Genomic DNA, 26,514 nt, shown 5'->3' on the forward strand with positions numbered 1-26,514 from the left:
CTATGGCCCTTTAAAGAAACTTAGCTATGAAGAGAAGAAGGGAGGATGAAGACTGGGGGCGATGTAGGGTAAAGAGAAGTGGGAAAAATTCAATATATAGCAGAGAGGATGTATTAAAGCAGGGATGGGGCGTTTGATTGACTTGGCTGGTGGTGGTGACTCTTAATCCCAGGATTGTAGTTTGACCGCCATGTTGGGTGTAGAGCTTATTTAAAGATGAAATCTTTTTTTTTTTTTTTTTTAAAGATTTATTTATTTATTTGACAGACAGAGATCACAAGTAGGCAGAGAGGCAGGCAGAGAGAGAAAGCAGGTCCCTGCTGAGCAGAGAGCCCGATGTGGGGCTTGATCCCAGGACCCTGGGATCATGACCTGAGCCAAAGGCAGAGGCTTTAACCCACTGAGCCACCCACGCACCCACAAAGATGGAATCTTAAAAAAAAAAAAAATAGAGCAGGGATCCAGAGCGACAGTCAGAGATGGGATCAGGTGTGCATATGGAAGGTGTGAGAACTTTTCTTTCACTGCGACAGAAGGCAAGAGGGTAAGAATGAATACAGAAGAAGAGAAATTTACAGGTCATTTGGAGTGATCAGAATGAAAAGATGGTATTAAGCATCTTGAAATTGTTTTAGGCAAAGCCAACTTGATATGTAGAAGGATTCCTTGCTAATCTTGAGATCCCAGTTGAAATTAGACAACATGCATTTAAAGCTGTACTTACTTTCTCATTCTCAAGATTCAGATTCGTGGGAGAAATAGAAGTGGGGGTGAGTGGGAGAGTCTGAGTGGTCCAGTTTAGATTCCATGCCAGCTTGTAGCCTGAGGAGAGTTTGCTAGAAGAATCCTAAGTGGAAAACACATAAAGCTGACTGAAAAATAGCTAATAAGTTTATCTTTTAGCTATTCAGCATTTATACTTCACGTGGGGCAGCTGTCCCTCGTACAGCTGCACAAGCATGTGCTCTTACCCCCTTGTAGTAGTAAAGAACAATGTGCACCTACTGCTTCAGAGGCACTTTCAGGAAGACCCGGCTCTGTCAGTCCAGGATCTTTGGGTGATATCCCTTTTTCTTGTAATTTAGTCATGATCACCTTCCAATATTCTGCTGCCTCTAGACTAAGTTGTATGTACAATCTGTGTTCAAACTCATATGTAATAGTTGAGGAAGAGAAGGAAAAATTTTAAGGTTAAGATTATGGAATGGAAAAAATTGTATGGTAACTTAAAAAAATCATATTGGGGGGATACCTTCTGTTTTGTATCTGGTTATTGGGCTGTATACTATGCTACTTTCTTTTTTTTTTTTTTTTTTTTTTTTAACTTTGACTACCTTCCATCTGGTTAGGGCTCTTGGTCTTGAGTAGAGATGGAGGGATCAGAGAATTGGTCTACATGAGTATTCCTGAGGGATCTAGAACATTAATGCTTGCCTAAAGAGGAATATAGTAGTTTCATTTACTACTGATCCAGACAGTATGGGGAAGGGTCCTTGGAGATCCCTGAGTTTCACGCATATTTCTTTCAGTCTCATTTGGCTCTTATGAGATGATGTTGAGGTAGTCCTGGTTCCTGCAGTTTGGATTGTGGCAGTACATATGAAGATATATGCCTATTCCTGTTCAGTAAAAGCAAACTGTTTCTGTTGGTATTAGAAAGGAGAAAATGCATTATTAAGATCTAGAACTGTATTCAAGCAGATGGGTTTTATTAGTTGGCTTCAAGAAAGACAAGATGTGAAATAATAGAAGAATTTGGGGTTATTCTTTAAGTTATACTGATCAACCCTAACTTCTCTATATTGACAGTTTTGGTTATTCAACAGGTATGTGGTAAGAATGACTACATATGCATATTGAAGCTTTTTGGCATTGAATTTTGAGAACTACCCCAAATCAGGCCTAGCAGTGGTATGTATGTATATAGGCTCCCTGCCCAGTATGGAGCCCAACATGGGACTTGAACTCACAACCAGGAGATCAAGACCTGAGCTACAACCAAGAGTTGGATGCTTAACCAGCTGAACCACCCAGGCACCCTACCCGTGGTATTTATTTTGATTTTCTCCTTGATGGGGAGATAGAGTCCCATTGGCTTCCATATATCTCTCCCCATATAATATCCTTCATGTACTTGTTAGGGAACCAAAAGGATGTTCTACTATTTTCTGTGAAAATACATTTCCTTTAAACTCTCAGAAACTAGGTGAGAAATCATAGGCTAGTTTTGCTCTCCACTGGATAAACTAAGTAAAAAAATTCATTTGTCACAGAGTCTCCATAATGATCAACAACAGTATATTTCTAGGGCTCCAGAATTAGTAGTAACTCAGAGCCAATATTCAGTATTCTCACAACGTCTGGGTATTTCTCTTTCCTCAGTGTACCTGGGTAAATGACTACTTGTCCTGTAGGGAAAGATCTGAGGAAAATTTATATTAGGCATGTGTGGTGTTATAGCATCTATATTGTGTTGTCTTTATTCAAGGGACTCTGAGTCTGTAAATTGACTTCAGTGTGGAAATGGGTGAGATACCATAACTGTCTATACAGTTGGCTTGAGTTAGTCTTTTTCAGAGACCCATATATTTTTGATTATAGGTTTCAAAAAAGGCTTCAGTTTGATAAACATATTATAGGACCTTCTTACAATTGAATACTACTCTAACAAAATAAATAAATAAAAATAAATAAACCATTGGGGGAAAAAAGGGTCTTAATGAGTTGCCTGTTCATTTCGTTCCTGGGGATCCCATTAATCATAGCTTAATGTCTGTGAGAATTAGACTGTTACCTGAGCTCTGGTTACTATAAAAGTCCTGCCATTTTAATACTCAGACCTACACATTTTGTTTCTAGGGATTAAATTGTCACCATGTGGACTTCACCATCCTGGCTTCCTCTTATTGATGAAAAAGGGCTGGGTTGAAGCTGAATCTTGGTTATTCAGTGACTGAAATGGGGTATGGGGGGATACATAGGAAGCTCAGTGGGGAGTGTTTTAGAAAAGTTTGGAGGTTTGACTATTTCCAAGCCTTCTAGACTTTGCCAGTAACCTCATTATGTAACATTGTAATCTCATTCTTTAAGATGAGTGTCTTTATTTTTATGCAAGAAACCTGGAGAGATTGTGAACTCATTTGTTACTGTAATTTAAAACCTACAGAATCAGTCCCTGAATTAGATTCTTAGTGGTTAAGCCTCATTGATATAAGAAGAAAGAAATTCTTTCTGTAGAGTCCTGTGGACCCCGAATTTTGTTCTTTACCCTGAGATGGGAATTTTGAAGTTTAAACTTATTCTCTTATTTTAAATTATGCAAGGCTCTTAGAAAAGCCATTTTATGTATGGTTTGGCATTCCTTCTTCCTGTTCTGTTGGCCTAGGGCAGCAGCTCTCCAGTCCACCAGAGTGTCACCTGCAATGGGCACAGGTCCCAGAGGCCTGGAGGTGTTCACTTGATTAACTATTCTGTCACTGTGTACGATGTTATTTAACCCTACCTAGAGTCTTACTGCGTTGTATCCCAACTCAGCTCAAGAACCAATTTCCAAATATCCCTGCAGGAACTGGTACTGCAGTTTATTCTCTGCTGCCAGTTTCTTCCCGATTTTTTTTTTTTTTTAGTGGTGGGATGGGAACAGCATGGTTCTAGAGACTGTGTAGAACTTGTGGGAGCTGCCATTTGATCATCTAGCAGCAGATTCCTGCTATCGCTATTCAGGATTGAAAAAAGTCAATATTTTATACTAATTGAAAAATTTTATACTAATTGAAAAAAGTCAATATTTTATACTAATACAGCAATTTCAAAACTGACACCTAAAGTATTAGTTTCCTAGGACCGCCATAACCAAGTACCACGAATTGAGTGGCTTAAAGCAATAGAAATTTATTTTCTGACAGTTTTTAAGGCTAGAAGTCCAAAATCAAAGTGTTGGCACGTACATCCTACCGTACCTGAAGCCTCTAGGGTCCTTCTTTGCCTTTTTCAGCTTCTGGTAGTCCCAGGCATTTTTTGGCTTATGGAGGTATCACTCTAATCACTGTCTCCATTGCCACATCATCATCTTCTCCTTAAATGTCTTCACATGGTGATTCTCCTCTCTCCCACCCCTCCACCCTCCATACGCTTTTCCTCCATTTCTTCCTTCCTTCCTTTTTTAAAAAAGATTTGATTTATTTTAGAGAGAGAGAGAAAGAGTGAGAGCAAGAGGAGGGGCATAGGGAGAGGGAGAGAGAGTCTCAAGCAGACTCTGCACTGAGTGCGGAGCCCTACTCGGAGCTCGATTCCACCATCCTGAGATCATGACCTGAGCCAAAATCAAGAGCTGGACACTGAACTGACTGCACCACCCAGGTGCTCCCCCATTCCTGCTTTCTCTTCTTATAAGAGAGTTTTATTGCATACCTGATTGAGTGTGACCTCATCTTAACTTAATTACATCTGTGAAGACTCTATTTCCAAATAAAATCATGGTACTAGGGGGTTAGGATTTCAACATACTTTTTTTTGGCAGGGGCGGGGAGAGATGGGGAGACATAATTCAGCCCACAACACATATGTTACCATTTCTCCCTTTTGTGTCCAAGTACAGACACTGTTCATCAGAGCATTCTACTAGTGAGGGCTCAGAATTCTTTTTAATACAATGATTTCAACAGCTGTAGAGTTGACACTCTATGAAGAAATCAGTGTACAATCTTATATTAGTCTTTTGTAAATGGACTTGCTTTGACTGAGTTAAATTATAACTACTGACACCAAAGCAAAGCTTAGGAAAAACACATAATATGTTAGTATGCTTGAATATTGATGATATTAAAAAAAGTTGTTTTGGGCCTCTTGGGTGGCTCAGTGGGTTAAGACTCTGCCTTTGGCTCGGGTCATGATCCCAAGGTCCTGGGATCGAGCCCCGCATTGAGCTCTCTGCTCGGCGGGGAGCCTGCTTCCCCCTCTCCCTCTGCCTGCCTCTCTGGCTACTTGTGATCTCTCTCTCTCTCTGTCAAATAAATAAATAAAATCTTAAAAAAAAAAAGTTGTTTTTAGTTACATTATCTGCTGGCAGATTGGCCTTTGTATATGAAGCAAGACTCAATTGGTTTAATTTTAATTTTAATTTTTATTTATTTATTTATTTATTTTTTGGTTTATTTTCATTTTTAAATTTTTCTTTTAGACATTAGAAAGTTTATTTCCAAAGAAATTTTGTTGCTAATGTTTGTTTCTTCTTATATCTTTTAAAAACATCTCTCTACAGATAAAATAATTGTGGGTAGCTTTATGGGATACCTAAGAATCTTTAACCCCCATCCTGTGAAAACAGGAGATGGAGCTCAAGCTGAAGATTTGCTTCTAGAAGTTCATCTACGAGATCCAATATTGCAAGTGGAAGTAGGGAAGTTTGTTTCGTAAGTACAGCTCCTTAATTCTGACATTTTATCTTACCTGGAGTATATCATTCCCTGATTGTGTCATTTTTGTAGATTGTTAAGTGAAGAAAGGATTATCCATGACTTAAATATATTTTCTGGTTATTGTTACCTGGGTGTTCCTCATGTACTGAACATTTTTTTTTTTTTTTTTAATTTGGGAACCTGCACAAAGAGAATAATTTAGAACTTAAAAAAAAAAAATAGTAACAGACCTAACATGTCTGACATATCAGAAGTTTAAAGGAAAAGAGATAAGCTTTTTTTTTTTTTTTAAAGATTTTATTTATTTATTTGACAGACAGAGATCACAAGTAGGCAGAGAGAGAAGGAAGCAGGCTCCCTGCTGAGCAGAGAGCCCCATGCTGGGCTCGATCCCAGGACTCTGGGATCATGACCTGAGCCAAAGGCAGAGGCTTTAACCCACTGAGCCACCAGGCGCCCCAAGAAATAAGCTTTTGAAAATAAAGAAAGAAATAGAAAGTATTCACTTATTTAAAGCACTAATTATCCAGGTTATGTAAATGTCTGTTTAAATAATTAGACAAAGTAGCAGTTATTGTGTTTGACACATAACGTTGAAGCCTTAAAATGAATTACTGCACTTATTTGGTGTGAAAGGGTCCTTAGTTTATGAAAAGAAGTCAGCTCAATCCACAAAGTAAGTCTTATTCTTACAAGAGCTTTGTTTCCAAGTACTTTATTTTTAACCCTAATTTATTTTAGGAAGCTGTTTATTAGTTTGCATTTTGTGTAATTGTCTGCATTTTATTTCCCGATGTTGCTGCTGATTTTATCTTATTGTCATGTATGAATTTTCTTAAAATTGAGCCTATATTTCTTAATCATTTATGAAAGTATATATTGTGAAAAGTTATATAGACAGAGGTGGTCTTGTTATCCCTTACCTTTTAAAAAAAAAAAAAAGTCTGGGAGTCTGAGAGTGGCCTGAGTTTTTTGACTCGCTACATTTGCTCATCATAATTTACTGGCCCCACTTTCCATTTATTCAGGGCCTTGACTCTTGCTAGAAAAACCTGAACAACCATTCTTTTTTTTTTTTTTTTTTAAAGATTTTATTTATTTATTTGACAGATAGAGATTGCAAGTAGGCAGAGAGGCAGGCAGAGAGAGAGGAGGAAGCAGGCTCCCTGCTGAGCAGAGAGCCCGATGTTGGGCTCAATCCCAGAACTCTGGGATCATGACCTGAGCCGAAGGCAGAGGCTTTAACCCACTGAGCCACCCAGGTGCCCCCTGAACAACCATTCTTGCATTAATGTCCTTCTAGTGAGGTTTTATTCTGATGGGAAGGTGCTTCATAGATGCTGTGGGCAGGGCATGAGATAGGACTTTAATGCACTGTGATAGGCTGGATCAGAGATTTTGTGTCTGACGTGGTTGGTAAATATCTACTCCATCTAAAAGTAGATGATGATTATGTAAGTGCCTGTTGTATATGTAGCATATATAAGGCATGATAGATTTATAAAGTAAGGAGGCAGAAGGATTCTTGCCTCTAAAAAAGCATTTTTATCTTTCCATTTTTTGAAAGATTGAGGTGCAGTTTCAACCATTCTATTCAGTAGTCCTAAGTATAGCTTGATGGAAGGAAGGAGGTTAACATTAATGAGTGGATACTATACTGGTATTAATTAACTAGTACAGTCTCATTAATCTTATCTGTAAGATGTGATCTGTATTTACAGATAAGGAAACTAGCTATGGTGAGTGCTGTGAAGTGTGTAAACCTGGCAATTCACAGACCTGTACCCCTGGGGCTAATAATACATTATATGTTAATAAAAAAATAAAAAATTATTAAAAAAAAAAGGATAAGAAAACTAGCTAGAGCTCAGAGCTTTAGGTCACACAGCCAGGATTCAGACCCGGGTCTGTCTGACTCCATACTCTGTTATCTTTCCATGACATTGTATTCTTTTCCTGTGCATGATAGAACAATTGTTTTGAGTGTGCAGGGCAATAATTATTTTTTGAAGTCAATACTGAGTATGTGACAGTTGTATATACATTTGCATTTTTTGGTAGTAGAATGGATAGCGAGCACTTACATTCATTATAAGGACTTTTGGAGCTATTAACCAATATTCTTATTTTGTAAATGAGAGATTAATACTCTGAAAGGTCAAATGATTACACAGATACCAAGGTGCACAGTCAGGACCCCAATCCAGGTCTTCAGATTTCAATTATAGTCTTTGTAGTTTAGAACAGAGTCTATATCAGAGGTTGTATGCTGGAGGACTGCTTGCAGATGTGTTTTAAATTTAAAAGAGTTGCCAATATTTAAGATCCAGGAGATTTCACATAAAATCCCTGCTTTCTGGTTTTTCTTAAAAAAAATGTGGAGATTTGGCCACATGCCCAGAGCTGATTAGTAGCTGCTTCCTCTAGTCTGGCCCTACTCTGCAGCAGAGCACTGCCATTTACATCCTTTATACCTTTCTGTCCACTGACCTGATGCTTGAAGACTGGACTTAATGATTTCTAGATTGTATTATGTCTTGGAAACCACTTGATAGGGGCTGGGAATTGTATTGGTGCCCGTGTCAGTTTAGTCCAAACTGAAATATTTTCAGTGCCTTTAATAAAATTTCTGAGCTGGAAGTGACATATGCCATTTACTAATAATGATTAGCATTCTTTGGTGCTTTATACTTTACAAGGTGCTGTCACATGATTTTATTTCATTTAATTGAAACCTCTTATTTTCCAAAAGGGGAAACAGGCTCAGAGAGATTAAGTAACTTGACCAAGGTCAGAGGTTGATTACCCAGAAAGACAAGGCCAGAACTTGGATCTCTGTTATTATGGGAGAGCACTCATGAAAGGGCCTCTGATATGACTTCCTGAGAGGCTACAGTGACTTCAATTAGAGGCAGTTCCTTGAGGCAGAGTCCTTGAGCCTCTGGAATTGTCAAAGTGGGTGTTTGTTGTTACATTTATTTTTCAGTTTGGATTGTTATCTAGTAAATTTTTAGTTTACTGTTGGTAGGTTGTGGTTATAATCTCTTTTAAAAATTATTTTATAATTTTTTTGGTTACATCTGAAATTGATATTTAAAACTTTAAAACTTTTCCCATTTTTCAGAGGTACTGAAATGCTTCATTTGGCTGTATTGCATTCTAGAAAACTTTGTGTCTATTCTGTCTCAGGTAAGAAACATTTTTTTAAATGTAAAATTTGTATTAAAAACACCTTAATATAAAAACTCTTAATATTATATAAGAATACATACTCTCTTATGTTCACTTGCTAGAGAACACGAAACATTTGGTTGAAGATTTTCTTATTTTGGTTAACATTTTACCTTGTTCATTTTTTTTTTTTCAGGTACTTAGGCTATTACATTTTTTCTGGTTTGCTATTTATATGCATATTTAAATTTCTAGTAGAAGATTCCTTGTGATCTCTTTCCAGGAATTGTGTCCAGGATTGTCTGTGACGAACAGAGGACAATTCTTCATACTTAGGATACTTGAGTGTTTAAGAAAATTTTTATTTATTTTTTATTAAAGTATAGCTGACACACAATGTTACATTAGTTTCAGGTATACAGCATACTGATTCCACTTCTCTACATTATGCTGTGCTCACCATAAGTGTGGCTATCATATGTCACCCTACAGTGCTATTATAATACCATTTACTATATTCCTTATGCAGTGACTTTTATCCAGGATGCTTGAGTTTTAAGAAATGTTTAAAAGCAACAACAAAAATCATTGGATGCTGAGAGTCATGGTGGTTTAAAGTACTTTTTCTTTGATGAACCTTAGGTGTTTTCTTTTTATAATTCAAATTTCTTGGCTTTTGGTTGTTTTTACCCAGCCTGCCTTAAGGAACTTGTTTAAGGTCTAATCAGGTTTCATTTTCTGACACTGTTCTGTAGATACCAGTATGGCAGTTAACTGTAGTTTGGTTTCAGCATTTTGATCCTTAATAAATATAAAAGGTAACTTAAAAATATTTGTTGTAGTAATTAAATTTTAGTTCAAGCTGAGAGAGTTCTTTTCATGGATGTCAATATTGGGGAAATTTTTTTATGGGTACAATAAAGCTAATTCTTTGGGGTCTATTCCTTATACAAGAGATGTTCTTTGGAGTTTGCTATAAATATTAGCTTCTAGTATTGGGACTTTTCATACTCATTCTCTTGATTTGGGCTTTCTTTGTATTTTGCTTTCAGTTTGCATAATGATTTGTCTTTACTGTATTTATATTTGTATATTTCTATACCCAACATGGAGCCCAATGCGGGGCTTGAACTCACAACCCTGCAATCAAGACCTGAGCTGAGCAAGAATCAGACACCCAACCAACTCAGCCACCTAGGTGCCCCTGAGCTGGATGTTCTTAAGTAGTTTCTTTTTGGGGATGAAGGTCTGTTAGATTTCTAAGGCAGGCTTGGTAACCTGGCCTATGGTATATGGTGGGCATATGTTGACTGTACAAATGAACTGATTTTTGGGTAGTGTTGAGGCAGTTGGTAGGGGCTCTTTATTAATCTGTGTTACTTTTATTCTTCCTTTTTTTTTTTCTCTGTTACCACTGGCTCTTTATTACTCTGTGTTATTTTTATTCTTCCTTCTTTTTTTTTTTTCTCTGTTATCACTATCATTTTCTTTTCTACTTTTCCATTTACAAGTCAGAAGTCCATTATAGTACCTCTCTGTCATTGGTAAACACTCCCATTGATTTCATGGTAAAAGATGTTGCTTTTCCTAGTGATAGGGCAAATATTTAGTGTTCCAGAATAAATGGAGAAGATGTGATATAGGCTACTCTACTGCATGCATCTAGTTGTCCTCTCTTTTCCATCATAAGGCTTGTTAACTGTGAGGTGATACTGTTAACTGGGTTACACAGGACACGGAGGAGGGGAAATTGTGCAGTTACCCCTGAATACTTCTTGGAGATTTGGTCTCTTCTGGAAGTTGTAAGAGGGCAGGAGAGGGAAAAGTCCTACAAACTAGAAATTAGTTAAGACTCTTGGCCTTCCCTGGTCCCATCTGAATGATGGCCCAGAAAGACAGAAACCTCTAGAGTTTCCCTGAAGTATAGGGCACAATAGACTAGTGATAAAGTGTATGTTTATTAAAAAGACCTGCTGAAAGAAACTGCCATATTTGGTCACAACTTGTTTATAGGACATTGGTATTTTGCTTCAAATTAGTGTTGAAAATGACAGTTATTTGTCATGGGAATGGTGATTTTATTGCTCTTTTATTCTTTGTATTCATTTGCAAGCTTTGTGTTCTCTGGGGATAAAGAGTTCTCCAAACTACATTCCCTTATGCCCCACCTCACTTCCCTATTCTGTCTTTCATTTCTTCAGCCTCTTATGATATTTGGAGGCTGACAATTTGCATATTTTTTCTGGCTTGGCTTAAATGGAGAAGCAGGGAAGTTAATATTTTTGTTCTCTTGAATATATTTCTGCGGTTCCTGACTGAACTTTTCCCTAGCTTTTACTGTAACAGGGCAAGCATAAACATTTTTTAGTTTAAGTAAAACCACTGGTGTCAACAAATGAAAGTGCTAGCTGAACTTGACATTCTCACCTCTAGCTGGCCCCTCCCCAAATATATTTGTTTTCTTTTTATGCCGTGTACTTCTACTCAGAATTTTTTTTTAAGATTTTATTTATTTATTTGATAGAGAGACAGAGAGAGAGGGAACACAAGCAGGGGGAGTGGGAGATGGAGGAGCAGGCTTTCCAGCAGAGCAGGGAGCCCAGATGTGGGGCTCGATCCCAGGACCCTGGGATCATGACCTGAGCTGAAGGCAGACGCTTAATGACTTAGCCACCCAGGCCCCCCCATGCTGTGTGCTTCTAAAAAAGATTTGAGGCATGCTAGAGGAGACCTCCTGGACACACCAAACAACCCTTCATAGGCCGCTGTGCTGACCTCTTTTTGGTGGGTGATAATGTTATCAAATGCATGCTTAATATAGAGAAATAGCAGGGTCTTGCTAAAATGAAGTTAGCCTACCTTATGATACCGAAAGGAAAAAGATCACATGGCATTTCAGATTCCTTTCTGATGGGCTTCAGTTTCTGAGTAAATGGTTACAGATGTGTGAGCGTAAACCATACTGATTATGTCCTCTTAAATATTCTTTTCCAAAAATTGTGTACTTCAACAAGCATTTGCTAAGCATTTGACATATTTATAGAATTTTAATGTTTGCTATGAGTGGGCAAAAAGATGTGGTTCTTTATTTTTCATAGTTTTATATAATCTAATTTGGTTATTTAACACAATGAACCTTTTAATTTACTCTGTAATGGCTTTTATTTCATTTTCACTTCATTAGATTTCTCCACATTTGTCTAAAATTGTACCAAAAACTGTTGTCAAGGTGATCTTTGATTTTTCTAGAGAATATTTTTGTTTAAATCAAATTGTGTTTAAATAAGCCTAACAACCTGGATGTTCTGTTATCTTTTTTACCTTCTAATAGATGAAAATTCATATTAATTCTAGCTATACATGGACTGTAGTTATAAAGATACTATATTCAATCTGTATATCCCAGGACAAAACCTGTGTTATAAGTAAGGGTGCTGGGTGGCCCATTCTTTTAAGGGTCTGCCTTCAACTCAGGTCATGATCCCAGGGTCCTGAGATTTGGCCCTGCATCGAGCTCCCTGCTTGGCAGAGAGCCTGTTTCTCCCTCTCCCTCTGCCTGCTGCTCCCACTGCTTGTTCTCTCTCTCTTTCTCTGTCAAGTAAATAAATAACATCTTAAAAAACAAACGAACAAAAAAAATCCCCCCAAGCCTCCTTGTATATAAGTAGTTTTAATCTTGTACCATCGATGTGTCTCTAGAAAAAAATGGTCAGAAATTTTAGATTTTTCAGATACTACCTTTATTCCAAAGTAGTGTCTAAGGAAGACGAATTGTCTTCTGTTCTCCATAGGTGCACTATTAAGTTTTAAAGTGCTATTACCTGAAATCTGAAGATTTCCAATGCCTTTGGAGCTTTTTCAGAACACAAATCCTAAGTGTCATTTCATGCCAAGTTTGTGTAAGTATTGAATGCTGAGCCCCTGTTTGCTGACCTTTCAGCTAACAAACATGTGTAAGTGCATTCCTAACTCAGAGGTGTTGATTTGGTTTTAGGTATAGGATGGATTTGGTAATTTCTGTAGAGGCAAACCAAATGTTTCTTTGAACTTCTTTTTCTGGTTTCTTGGAGGCTAGACCTCTCCTAAGGTTAAGGCTGTGAGTTATTTTAGTGTGTGTGTATGTGTTTCTTTCCCCCCACCCCCCCTTTTTTTTCGCCCATGTGGTTGCGATTACTCCTCGGTTTCCCTGGACCTTACTGATTTTACTACCATTTAGATTCCACAAAGCCTTCATCTATCAGGGTTAGCAAGCAAATTTGAGTCTTTCTCTTTGTTTCTTATTCTATTGGCATGTGAAGTCTGTTGTTCCCATTTTCAGGGTCCTAAATCAGAGTAGAAATGATTTTCCTCCAAGAAATCCTCCTGTTAGTTTTCTCTTTCAACCCTTCACCTTCCAAATGAAGAAAAGGCCAGGCGAGAAAGGTGGAGGTGGAAATGATGTTTTTTGATGGCTGGTTTGTTTAGGGAAATTGTCATTGTCTTACCAAGTTTTTTCCAAGTTGTAAAATGATGGACAGCCAGGCACCAGGATATATGGTGCTAACTCTGAAGACCTAGTTTGAATACTCTGTCCTTTACCAGCTGTGTGATTTGGGGGGAAATTTCTTAAATATCTGTCTGTCTGTCTATCTATCTATCAGGGAGATTAAGAGCACAAGAAGGGGAATAGTAGGCAGAGGGAGAAGCAGGCTCCCCACTGAGCAAGGAGCCTGATGCAGGACTCGATCCCAGAATCCTGGGATCATGACCTGAGTCGAAGGCAGATCCTTAATGACTGAGCCATCCAGGTGTCCCTTAAATTTTTTTTAAATTTAGGGTACTTGCCTCACTTCTAAAATGGAAATAGAAATATTTTGATTCTTACAACCTCAGTGTTACATTGGTAAAACCTTTTGGACAAAAAACAAATACTCATGTGTAAATATGTATACACATAGATACAGACAGACATATATGTTTAGATTGTTTTAATGATCTAATACTATCCAGTTTGGAGACTATTTCGTTTGCTTTATATTTTATATTTTAAGTTTTTCTTTAAATTTTGCATTAAAAAAAAAAGATTATTTATTTATTTGTCAGAGAGAGTGAGCACAGGCAGACAGAGAGGCAGGCAGAGGCAGAGGGAGAAGCAGGCTCCCCGCCGAGCAAGGAGCCCGATGTGGGACTCGATCTCAGGACCCTGGGATCATGACCCGGGCCGAAGGCAACCGCTTAATCAACTGAGCCACCCAGGCGTCCCTAAATTTTGCATTTTTGAATGAAAGACAAAGATGTTCCTTAATGGAAAAAGTTGATTTCTGAATCCTTTTTCTTCCTATCACCTCTTTTAACTATAATGCTCTTGCCTGGTTACTGGGACATAGCTTCAGCTGTAAGTACTCTAGAAAACAACCAGAGAGTAAAGTAAGTATAAGGAATCTTTCTTGGGGTGCTTGGCTGGCTCAGTTGCTTGAGTCTCTGCCTTTAGCTTGGGTTGTGATCTCAGGGTCCTGGGATGGAGTTCTGCATCAGGGTCCTTGCTGGGTGAGGAGTCTGCTTCTCCCTCTTCCTCTGCTGCTCTCTCCTGCTGTGCTCTCTCTCTCTCTCTCAAATAAATAAATAAATAAATAAATAAATAAATAAAATCTTTATTTAAAAAACATGAATCTTTTCAAATTTGGAAAGAAATAGAAAGCAACTGTAGTACATATGATCTATTAGGTGCAGAGAAAGTATCTTTGTTTTGAAGAAGATTCTTTGCGGACTTCATATAAAACATATTGTCCTATATACTGGCTAAAGGAAACTTTGGAATATCTCTCCATTAAATTAAGTTATAGTGTATTAGGGGCTTGAGTATTTTGAGAGGTGGGACAGGAAACCGAATTGCTTCAAAGTGTGGGGAATTTTTTCCAAGACACTTTGAGTCATGTCTTTGCTCTATTATTGTTTAAGTGTAAGGAACTTAACCTCATTTATTTCAGAACTGAAATTGGGTGTTTTTGTTTTTATTTAAATAACACACTTTACTCAGACCTAATGGAAATAGATAAGAAATGTCACCCAGGGTGGTATTTCATCAAATGGTATAATCTAGCCAAGACTGAAATTGTCCTAACTGTGCTGGCATTCTGTGTCATCAGTATGCTTATTATTCATAATACACATTGTTTTAGTGCTTTGTCATTTTAAATTTCACTGAAATTGAATTATTTAGAATTGGTGTAGAGGATGAGAAGAAATGAATATTTTTAAATGTAAACAAATACAAAGCAATTTTGCAATTTTTTTCTCTTTAGGAACCTTGGGTAATGTGGAACATGGAAACCAATATCAGATCAAATTGATGTATGAACATAATCTGCAGAGAACAGCCTGCAATATGACTTATGGATCATTTGGTGGTGTAAAAGGTAATTGGCATTAATCATGAGTGTGCTATTGCAAGTAGCAGACTTAGGATATTTGGCCATATAAAAATGGAGGATCATGGGGTATGAATCTCAGAGGGAGTTAAATATTTTACTGAGAACTTTATATTCGAGTGATCAAGCAAAATATGAAAAGAGAAAACTTTAAACATCAAATGTGTTTCATTTTCCCACAACCAGCACTTTTATATGGTCTATAGAGATATTTCTAAAAGTGTCTTCCTTTAAATTTTGTCTTTGTACATAAGTTGATTGAAATTGAGCTGAGCTTTTTTTGGGAACCGTGTGACTGCCTCTTTCAGTGGAAGAAGGGGTTGATCTCTTTGATAGGGCGTCCCTGTCCTACTTGTGATAGGCAGGGCGAAGTTGCAGAACCCTCTCCCCACCTCGCCCACCTCTAGGGCCACACTGCACAGGTTTCTGTATGTTGTTTCTGCTCTAGGGCGCCTAGACTGGGGGCAAACACAGAGTGAAATGCAGACCTCATCCTGCTTATCAAGCCATGTGTTCTGGCCTGCAATAAACCTCCCCAGAGCAAGGGGGCCTTTTTTATATTTCACAGACCCATTACATTTATCAAGTATTGGCTCAGTGAGGCTGGGTTCCTTTCACGTTGGGGGTATCTTTTTCTAAGTAGCATGGGGCTACGTGCAGCCTGCCCACCCTAATCCCAGAGCTTCCTGTGTTACCAGGGCTTGATGCTTGCTTGGGTACACTGTTGCTGTTGGCATGGGAGAGTTTTTATTTACCACGTAACCTCCTCTCACTTCCCCGTGATAGGGTGATAGAGGAGCCACTGGTGCTGGAGTGAGGATAGGAAGCTGGGTAGTGACACTTACCTGTGTGTGTGTGTGTGTGTGTGTGTGTGTGTGTGTGTGTGACCTGTGGAACATGAACTAGGGATTTCATAATATTTTGCATCTCTCTGGACTCATATTTTTTTTGTTTATTGTTTAATCATTGCATTAAAATGTAGGCTACCTATATTAGATTTTTCTTTAGTGGCATAAAAAAATGACTTTATTTTGGAAGTCATTTGTGTGAACTCAGTTTTTTCATACATAGAGATAAAGGTGAGGAAGAATGAATTTGAGTGTATCAGTTAACAGGAATATTTTAGGTGGTGATGTACAAATAAATGTTTTACATAAAATGATATGAAACAGAACACTTGGCTGGATTGCAGAATTGTTTAACTTGAGTAATGGGAATGTTTGGATTATTTATGGAATATGGGAGATGTCCGGAGTTGGATGAAGAGAGTAGAGAGAACTAAAATTTGATGAGAGGCTTTTATCAGTGAAGTATCCCTTCTTAACCTTAGCTTTCAGAACTGAGTTTCAGTATTCTTAAAAAAATAAAAAAGTCTGACATGATCAGGGGACCTAGGCCTCTGTTCTACTTGTGATAGGCAGGGCGAAGCTGCAGAACCCTCTCCCCACCTTGCCCACCTCTAGGGCCACTGCACAGGCCATTTAATAAAGAGGCCATTCTGATATGCTTTACTTTCCTATGGTTAAGCAGAACATTTCAGAATTTGAAACAGAAATGTGTGAGTAGCTGAAGTGATTATTCCATTTAATGGGTTTGAAACACATAATATCATTGTGGTATCTATAAAAAATATGAAAAAATGATGAGGTTGGTGAATTAGTAATAACCAGCCATATTGGTGGATTTCCAGGGTTAATAGGGAATTACTACTAATAAGTACATGATTTCTTTTTGGGAGGATGAAAATGTTCTAAAATTAGATTATGGTGATGGTTGCACACTGTAAATACAGTAAATACTTGAGCTGTATACTTCAAAGAGGTGATATATAATATCTCAATACAACTGTTAAAAAAATTGGTCATGGGATAAAATCTGATGCTAGAGAGGTGATAGCGTATCCTACATTGCTTGGGGCCGTGTAAAATGACGTAACACTCTTAGAAAGCAGGTTGGCTATAGAAAACCATAAAAATATTCTTGGATGCTTATATGTGACTTATGGCAATGTGTATTAGGAAATGAGCCAAAATATAGAAAAATCATATCAAATTGCCATATAGTTATCTCTTTCCTCTTTCTGTCCTCCCTCCCTTCCTTTCATATATACATTTTGTAATAGAGAAAAATGAGAACTGATCTAAATGAGTTATAGAACAGAATGACTAAGTTTTGATGCATAGATTCAGTAGGTTATTATGAAGCTATTAAGATTGTTTTGTTTGCTGAAATATACATCTTTGTACATAACTCTTTGTCCACATTTCTGATTATTTCCCTAGGATAGAATGTGGAATGAATATTGAGTCAGAAGGTTATACAATTTTGTTCTCAACCTGATAATTTCCCCTGCCATATACTATATAAATAAATTGTAAGAAGTACAGAACTTAAAAAAAAAAAAAAAAGAAGTACAGAACTTAAGAAGAGAGTAAAAGTCAGTCCAAGATATGCACATTTCTATACAAAGCCCATTTTCTAAGCCTGAAGTCACTGTGTGTGCCTAATGTGCACTTTTTCAGGAGTGAGCTAATCAGTCTTTTAATTTGAAGACTTCCCTAGACTTGATCTGAGTTTAAAAAGGGAGACTTACAATTTGTTGTCTTCTATCTTCCTCTTATTTAGCATACCTTCTTGTGGAATTATTTAGTTGTATAATCATGTCAGTAGTCCTCAAGAAAGGAATTAAGCAAGAAGAAAACCTGGCCCCATTTTAAACAAATGTGTTTATAAGGAATGGGAAGGCAGAGCGAATTTATTTTGCATGTGCACCAGAATAAACTACCACTAGATGGCAGTCCTCTACAACCTTGGATTTTAGTGGGTTCTGCCTTTAAATAAAGTATGGTGAGAAATCACCAGTGGAGGAATTTTGAGCCCAAATAATACTTTCTCTTTTACTAAAAATAAGTATAACTTCCTCATGTTTCAGAAAAGTATTAGAGTGGTTTTAAGAAAATTTAATTATAATAGGTAACATCTCAGAATATAACGTAAAAATGCTTTCTGTGCTTCTCAAATCTTAAGTTGCATTTGAATCATAATGAGATCTTGATAAAAATGCAGGTTCTAATTTTGTAAGTCCAGAATTGGACCTGAGTTTGAGATTTCTAATGCTCTTCTCAATGATGCCAGGTCTCAGAGATCTAGAGGTATGTTGCTGTCCTCCATCTGCTGAGTACTATTCTGTACTAGGCACTGCTCTAAGTGCTTTACAGGTTGAGTAACTTAAGATATACTAAGCCAATGGTAGAGAAGGGATTCTAATTCAGACTTTCCGCTTCTAGAATCTAGTGGTGTTAACCGTACTAAAATGCTTCCTTGTCTGGGCTGTGAGTAAATTAATCTTCGTAAATCAGAAAAAACTTTCCTATCAGAAGGAGGTGTATCTTGGTTTGTCTGAAGTTAGTGCATAACTCTGATTCTTTGTAGATTATGGACAATATGTTGAGTAACTTCTGGGTCAGATACTTGTTTTTTCCATTGATATTTTTGGTTTCTAAGAAAAATCCTCCCTCAGGCCCCCAGTAATCAGAGAGGTTATATATGGGAGGGTAATATATGATTTGAAATTAGCAAAAGAGTGATTACTGTTTTTTAAACCTTTTTTTGTTTACATGTTCATTAAGAAAGTCTTTCAAAAACACCTTTTATACATCTGCAAAAACTCAAAGTTGTATTCTTTTGATGCAATAGGATTGGCTTTATGTCAAGCTACATGTAATGTCTCTTAATGAGAAAAAATGATAAAGAAATAGGAAATCTAGTTTTATGAACTAGTTGAGGAATATTTCCTTAATATCTTCCATTATTCAGAGTACTACCTACCATTCCAGAATTTAAGTTAAAATTCTTTCCAAATTATACTTTTTAGGGAGAAATGACTGATATTAATGGCTGTATTGGGCTTTTTTAAACAAAAGGAGTGTGGGAGGAGATGTGTTTGGAGTTAAAAACGTTTGTAGTTTCTCTAGTGTAAATCTAAACTGCTTTTTTTGAAGAACATGTGACTCTGGGATTTTATAAAAATGGTCGTTTATCTTTGCCTTTTATACTATTGACAAATTAATGCTTGCAAAATTTAGTGAGTGGCATTACCATGGACAATCAAATTACAGTTTAGAAAGATACTAAATCAGTTTTGAAAAGGTAGATTTGAATTGATTTACAAATATATTATTAAAATTGGTGGAATTTATTTGGCAATTGGAACTCTACTTGTTTTTGAGAAAAGGGACAAATGATATCTCTACCAGATTTTCCTCTGCTTTTATTTCATTGGGTCACTATAATAGTTGTTGATATGGTACTTTACCTAGTTAAGATAAGTTTGTCAATTCAGAATTGTATTTTGAAAAGGGCAGCATTAGGGACGCTTGGGTGGCTCAGTTGGTTAAGCCGCTGCCTTCTGCTCAGGTCATGATCCCAGGGTCCTTGCTTGGCAGGGAGCATGCTTCTCTCTCTGCCTCTGCCTGCCACTCTGCCTGCTTGTGTGCTCTCTCTCTCTCTCTCTCTCTCTCTGATAAATAAATAAATAAATAAAATCTTAAAAAAAAAAAAAAGGCAGGATGTATGACATCCTTGTCTTCAAAAAAAAACAAAAAAAAAGAAGGACAACATTAATGTGGACTGACAGAAAGCCAATGGTACATCGAAGAAAGAATGCTATTGTTTTAAGGTCAACAACTGCAAATACTTAGCTTGGTAAAATAAGGTACTTTATCTAGTATGTGTAATATATGTTACTACCATCAAGACAGTTGAGGTTAACCTTCCTTTATTCATAGTATGACTTAGAGACCCTATGGTTACATCCTCGGTTATCACAAATTTGTCCTGTAGGGCTGGGACAAGCTGACAAACCTTATAACGTATATGGCTCTTTCAAGTGTGCAAAAGGGACATTGGGAAGAAGTAGCTGATTTGTTGGAGGTGTATGGGAACTTTCAGGGACTAGAAGAAGTCTGGTGTTAGTCCTCCCTTGCATCATCTCTATCCGTCTATCCATCCATCCAACCAGTGCACATTTACTGAGAGTCTTCTGAGTACCCAGGCACTGTACTAGTTTCTAGGAGTAGAAAGATGAATAAAAGATAGTTTGTGTTGTCAGGAATCTTGCAACCTAGGGAGCAATAAAGCCTAAGAATTATGATATAATGAGGTAAATTGTAATAGAGATAGATATGTACAAAGTTACACTGGAGCCTTGAGGATGGAGCAGGTTTCTCAGGCTGAATAAATGTATGTGTGTGTGTGTGTGTGTGTGTGTGTGTATGGGGAGGATAGTACATAAAGGTGGGGGAATACACTATTACCTCTTTTATTTCAGCCCTTCATTTTTATCCCCAGTTTCCTCTAAATGAACAACTTTATAGTCTTCAGTCTAAAGCTTTCATTGCCCATAGGCTGAGCTGTTCAAATTCTCTCTGGGATGGTTTGTTCCTCTTGAGATGATTTTTCAGAATTTGCAGCACTTAAGAAAAATTATTTTGCTTTAAAAAACTTTGGCATTTTTCAGGCTACTAAGTGGACTTTCTTACCTAGAGTTTAAAGCCTTTAGTAAGGCAAAATTTTCTTTCGCTACCTGCTGATCTCAATGGAGAAGGATATTGTCGTACTCTAGAGATGGGTAGAGTACTATGACTGTATTTGTTGAGAATGACAAATTGAAGGGTAAGGTTAGGAGATGAAGGAACACAAGAGATTGAAAGATAAATGGAGAGACAGAGCATGTCATGGAAGATGGTTTTAAGAGGTATGAAAGGAGTCCAGAGAGTCAGAGGTTAAACAGCTGGAGTATTAAAAAAGAAAATACTGGAGTTAGCCATTTGGAGGTCACTGGTGATCTTAGGGAGAGCAGTTTTAACAGAAGAATAGGAGCACTGGTCCAGTTGCCCCAGAATGAGGAATTCATGGTGAAGAAATGGAAATCACAAAGGAAAGCTATTCTATGAAGAGGTTTGACTGTGAAGAGTAAGAGTAAGGTAAGGCCATAGCTGGAGGGGAAAAGGGTTTATAAGGTGGGAGAAGTCTTTGAGGAGGTAGGATGAAATTTTGATCTGATGAACAAAATATCTTCCATAGTATTTTGCTGAAAAAATTAACTTGGATACATTTTTATTTGAGCAAGTATGCTCTTTGGATTATGATGGGCCAGTTCCTTAAAATTTTATTTCTTATCACATAATTTGTGCTTTATAGTCATGTTGAATAATTGCTTTCTTTTCACAATGAATTTGTAGTTTATGGGGAAAAGTTTCTTTAATACTTTACAGTAGAAATGATCAGTACCATCTGATTCTTTCTTCAATCTTTAGCCTTCTCTGACATTTCTTGCTTCTTTACTCTAATTCTTTCTTTCTTCCTTTTCTTTTCCTTTCTTTTCTTCAATTTTCTCTTTCTTTCTTTCTTTTATTTACATATCTACATATGTGTGTATCTATCTATCTATCTATCTATCTGTAATTTTGCTGTGGTAAGAACGATGAACATGACATCTACCCTGTTAACAGATTTTTAAATTGAGATACAGTTGACATGAAACTGACATATGTTAGTTTCATGTGTGTAATATAATGATTTGATATTTGTTTTTTTTTTTTTTAAAGATTTTATTTATTTGACAGACAAGAGATCACAAGTAGGCAGAGAGGCAGGCAGAGAGAGAGGAGGAAGCAGGCTCCCTGCTGAGCAGAGACCCCGATGTGGGGCTCGATCCCAGGACCCTGAGATCATGACCTGAGCTGAAGGCAGAGGCTTTAGCCCACTGAGCCACCCAGGTGCCACAATGATTTGATATTTGTATCTCTTAACAGATTTTAAAGTGTACAATACAATATTATTAGTTGTAGTCTGCTCTAATTTTTAAAATTAGTTTTCTTGATTATTAGTTTTTGTTTTTCATGGGGATATTTATATTTTGAGCTTAACAGGTAACAGACTATTTAAGATATAAAGAAACATTATCATAAAAAACCAATACCTCTCAATTTCTGTATGTGCCACAATTTTGCTTTTCTAGTGGGTCTAACTCTGCCTTTAGTGGAACTGAAGATTTTTTTTTTTTAAGATTTTATTTACTTACTTATTTTCGAGGAAGAGAGAGAACAGGTGAGTGTGCTTGTGAATGGAGGGAGGGGCGGAGGGAGAAGGAGAGAATTGCAAGCAGATTCATGCTGAGCATGGAGCCCAACATGCGACTTGATCTCATGACCCTGAGACCATGATCTGAGCCAAAATCAAGAGTCAGACATTTAACCAACTGAGGCACCCAGACACCCCTTAAAGATTTCATTTTTAAGTAATCTCTATATCCAAAGTGGGGCTCAGAGTTACGACCCTGGGGTCAGGAGTTACAGATGTACTGACTGAGCCAGCCAGGTGACAAAACTGAGAAATCTTTTGACTGCAGTTGACAGTAGGCTCATGCAAGAATAAGACATTTACTCACTATCACCATTTGGGCCTCTAGTGTGATCAGATTTGGTTTCTCTCTTTTCATCTTTCGCTTCCATTTCCTTGGACAGGCTATTTCCTCTTGGTTTCAAGATGGCTACAGTTGGGGCTCCTGGGTGGCTCAGATGGTTAAGCATCTGCTTTTGGCTTGGGTCATGATCTCGGGGTCCTGGGATGGAGTCCTGCATGGGGCTCCCTGCTCAGTGGAGAGCCTGCTTCTCCCTCTGCATGCTGCTCCCCCTGCCTGTGCTCTTTCTCGTTTATACTCTCTCTCAAATAAATAAATTAAATAAATTAAAAAAAAGATGGCTGCTGCAATGCTAAATTATCTTAGATTCCAATCGCTGTCACTGAAGGAATGCAGTTAAGCTGGAGTCTGAGTAAAGCATGGGAGAGTTAGGGCCAGTTTTCCTATTAACTACTAAGACTAAGAGTGGAGAGGGGTGGACCTTTGGGGGAATGTAGGCAAATAATGAACTGTGGTGAGTTTGAGGATTTTGGAGTTGATCAAAGAAAAAGTCATGAATATGAGATGTCAGTATTCCCAATTGAGCTTTATTTGGGTGGTGGTTTGACAGGATTTCACCAAGGGGAAGAAGTCCCTTACTGCAGGAGATTTTCCAGAGACCATAGCAGGGGACCACCACCTAGAAGGGGAAGTGGGCAAGGAAACTCCCTGGGGAGAGGGTAATCTGAGTGGGGGATTTATGTGTAGGTGATATTGCTCAGATGCAAGATGGTGAGTCCTGGTCCGGAAGCTTTGGAGGGCAACAGTGACTTCTGTAGCTCTAGGATTTGTCTCATCTATGACTAGTAGATGTTGGGTGCATTTTTGCAGAATATGCAAAGCAGGCACACTATAAATGGCTAAAAATATGCTAATATGGGCTATAATTAAAGCAAATGAAAGTGTAAAAATTTAAGTTTGGCATCTGTGGGCTTTGAGTTCACATTCGTGGTCAGCTTGCTGTGAGGAACTAAACAACTTGGGGCCAAGTGTAACCCATGTATATAACATTTACAGAAGAGGGTGAAATAGGTGCTGGGTGGCCAAAACGCTGTAAATGTCCATCTTGCTTTTGACTTCTCTTTCTCTCCTAGAGCCTTCCTGGGGTGCTGCTTTACAATGGCCAGGAGAGGCAAGCAGTGGCGTTTTGAGTGTGTCGTGAGGTGTTTATGTGAACTGGAGAAGGCAGGGGATAAGAGTGTGCTGTGCTCTGGGCTGCATGCAGTCTCATTCTGGCTATACTGGGGGAGTGGTGATAATTGCTCCAAATGTTTGTTCGTATTTAGAGATTTGTTGTAATTCAGTTTAATCAAATGCTTTGCAAGGCCATTTGACATGTTTTTACTTCTGGGTTTAGTCTATGTTAAATTTGGTGGCATGTTCCCAATTTTTTATTGATAAATTGAAACTTGAAGTGATGTAGGGCATGATTTTACTTCATCTTTTCCTCTTTCAGTACTCTCCACACCAAAATGTGTATGCTTTTGTTATAAAAGTAATCATGTTCACAAAGGAGTATTTTAAATGTATCAATGTGTAGAAAAGAGGAAACAAATGATTTAGCACCATCTTCCAAAGATAACCATTGATAACATATCAGTGTTATGATATAAATAAATATAAACAGACTGTAGCCTAGAATATTCCACCCTGAGTTAACCCAGAGTAATTTTTTATTTCTGGAATTTAGCCATCTTGCCATTAAAATGGCACAGTCATTGAGAAAGTGTTTGTTGTGTGAAATCTGGTGCTACATAATATGGGATGCATGCAAGTAATGGCAATAAATATGTGAAATAGATGTATTTCTTAGCAAAGCTTTTACTTAATATGAATATATCTTGAAGTCAGTTGAAGAATTTATTAAAAATTGTCTTCAGTTTGCATCAGTTGAAAACATATGGATTTACTAGCAAACAGAAAAAAAACCCATATTACTTGGGTTTATCTATAAATTAAAAAAATAGCATGTTATATGATATTCTAAATATTTGGTGATGGATATATTTTACCTGCCAATTCTTATACTCCTTTTTACCTTTAAAATGGTAAAAAATATCCATACGGTGATTTTAAACCTGTGTCTATTTTATATTCTGGGAAAACCTTCTTGAGGCCTGTGTCCAGTCACAGCTCAGTATGTCTGGTAATAGTGTCTGCAGGTGGATGGGATGTACCCTGCATCAGTACTCTGGAACTGATGGGAGTTCTCTGGGACTGATGGGGAGCATGTACAATGGTGCTTCTAACGGTCATCACTGCCTTCTGCTTGTTTTTGCTACTTTGCCTTTTCAGGTTCCCATTTCAGTCTATATATTTGGACTATCACTTGTAAATGATTTTTGTTCAATGAAATTTGAGATTTCCCTACATGAAATAGTCTCTGAGAGTTATTTTAGATCTGTTCCTTTTACATTTTGTTCATATTGTGTGGATCATCCACTGATCATTTGAGATTTAGTAGATGACACTACAACCATATCTCACTTGATAACAAATTGTTTCTCAATTATTATAATGTTGTATTTCATATACATGTATATATTGTTAGGGTTTTGTTTGGTTCTCATTTTTAGTTTTGCAGCCTTATATATCACCCTGTCATTGGTGCTTGTTTTGTTTAATTAATATTCCTGCTATTCTGTGTGAACTCTTTGAGAAGGAGAGGGAGGCCTTTCTGTACGCTTAGTGAGGGCAGATACCATGTCTTCTGTTCACCACGTATCCAATGTCGTACACAGTCCTTGGCATATAGTATTTGTTGGTGAATGAACCAAAATTGCCATGTGGTTGCACAGAGCTGATGTTATACACATCAGGCTTTCAAGGTTATTTTTTGGAAACAAATGTTAGCCCAGTGCACTCCTTCTAGCCAGCTTCTGAGTTTTGTTTTCTTCCTTAACAAACACATGTTGACTGACTACTGCAGTGCATGGATTGTAGTAGTTACCATAGTGGTAAAGGTGGACGTGATTACTTGGGCCTCCGGACTTACCTTTACCTAGTGAAGCAGCGTTTATACAAGTCAAACTTATTAGTAGAAATAATGAGCTTTTTTATTGATTTAGAGTTTTGTTTCTATACATTATTCATCCTTTTGTTAAATATGTTTTTTGCATAAAATGTGATATTCAGAATTATTGAGTAGTTGTGATAATATTCACAAGTCAAAAAGGTTTTAGTTTTCAAAAATTATTTAAATTCTTTGATATTTAGTGTAAAAGACATTTCTTCTTCTCATTAACCCTATTATCTCTCTTCTTTCTGTCTGTGAGAGCTCATTTTCCTTGAACTCTTTCAGTTCTTTTATTTTACTTTGATTTTTTTTCAACAAATGAAACTTCAGGAAAGTAGAATTTTTATCAAGGAAAGTTTAAAGTTAGAATGTAGGCATAATATGGGCATGGTATGGATTATAAAGGTCTGACAGCACAGTAGTACCACATTTGTGACCGACGTGGAAAGAAAATGCTGTATATAAAAGGTTCAGTATGTTTGGAATATAATTGTCAGTAAAGAAGGTGAACAGATTTTACTAATAATATCTATGAGCATGGTGAAATATTTTTTAAATCATAAAATGACTTCTATAGGCTTGTATGGGATTATATTGTCACATAAATAAAAATTCATGCATTCTTTGGAATAAAAAGCCCGCCAAAGAAAACAGTGAACTGAAGAACAAGTAAGTCATGTTTTGCCTCATCTTGAGATCCTCAGATAATCAGATCCTCAGCCTTCAAGTAACTTCTAATTGTCTAAAATGAGGCTTTTTTTCTTATCTGCCAAGGAAATGTGTTAGTGGCCACATGTGGTTGCTGAGAGGCTGTACTTCCCAAAGCCGTCTGGATTCTTTGATAGTCATCCAGAGAGAGAACTGATATGCTCAGCTGGGGTGAATGAACAGCCGGGACACAGTCTTGCTTTTCTGTGTGGGGATATTAATGCTAATAAAAGATTAATGCTATTTTCCTTATAGGGAATCAACAGATAATGTTTTGATAACCCTTGTCTCACCAGTGAACCATATGGCCTTTATTTTCTAACAGACATGGTT

At 37.3% G+C, this 26,514-nt stretch overlaps 1 protein-coding gene across 1 annotated transcript in view; it reads left to right on the forward strand.

The window, feature by feature from the left end:
• BBS9 (Bardet-Biedl syndrome 9) overlaps positions 1-26,514 on the forward strand; it is a 452,280-nt gene that overhangs the window by 17,157 nt on the left and 408,609 nt on the right. Inside the window, exons 3-5 of the mRNA XM_080818332.1 lie at positions 5,261-5,411; positions 8,542-8,606; positions 14,870-14,983. Coding sequence (XP_080674458.1) covers positions 5,261-5,411; positions 8,542-8,606; positions 14,870-14,983 — 330 coding nt within the window. The remainder of the gene's footprint in view (positions 1-5,260; positions 5,412-8,541; positions 8,607-14,869; positions 14,984-26,514) is intronic.

Source organism: Martes martes (assembly GCF_963455335.1).
Source record: "Martes martes genome assembly, chromosome: 11".
Taxonomy (NCBI): Eukaryota; Metazoa; Chordata; class Mammalia; order Carnivora; family Mustelidae; genus Martes; species Martes martes.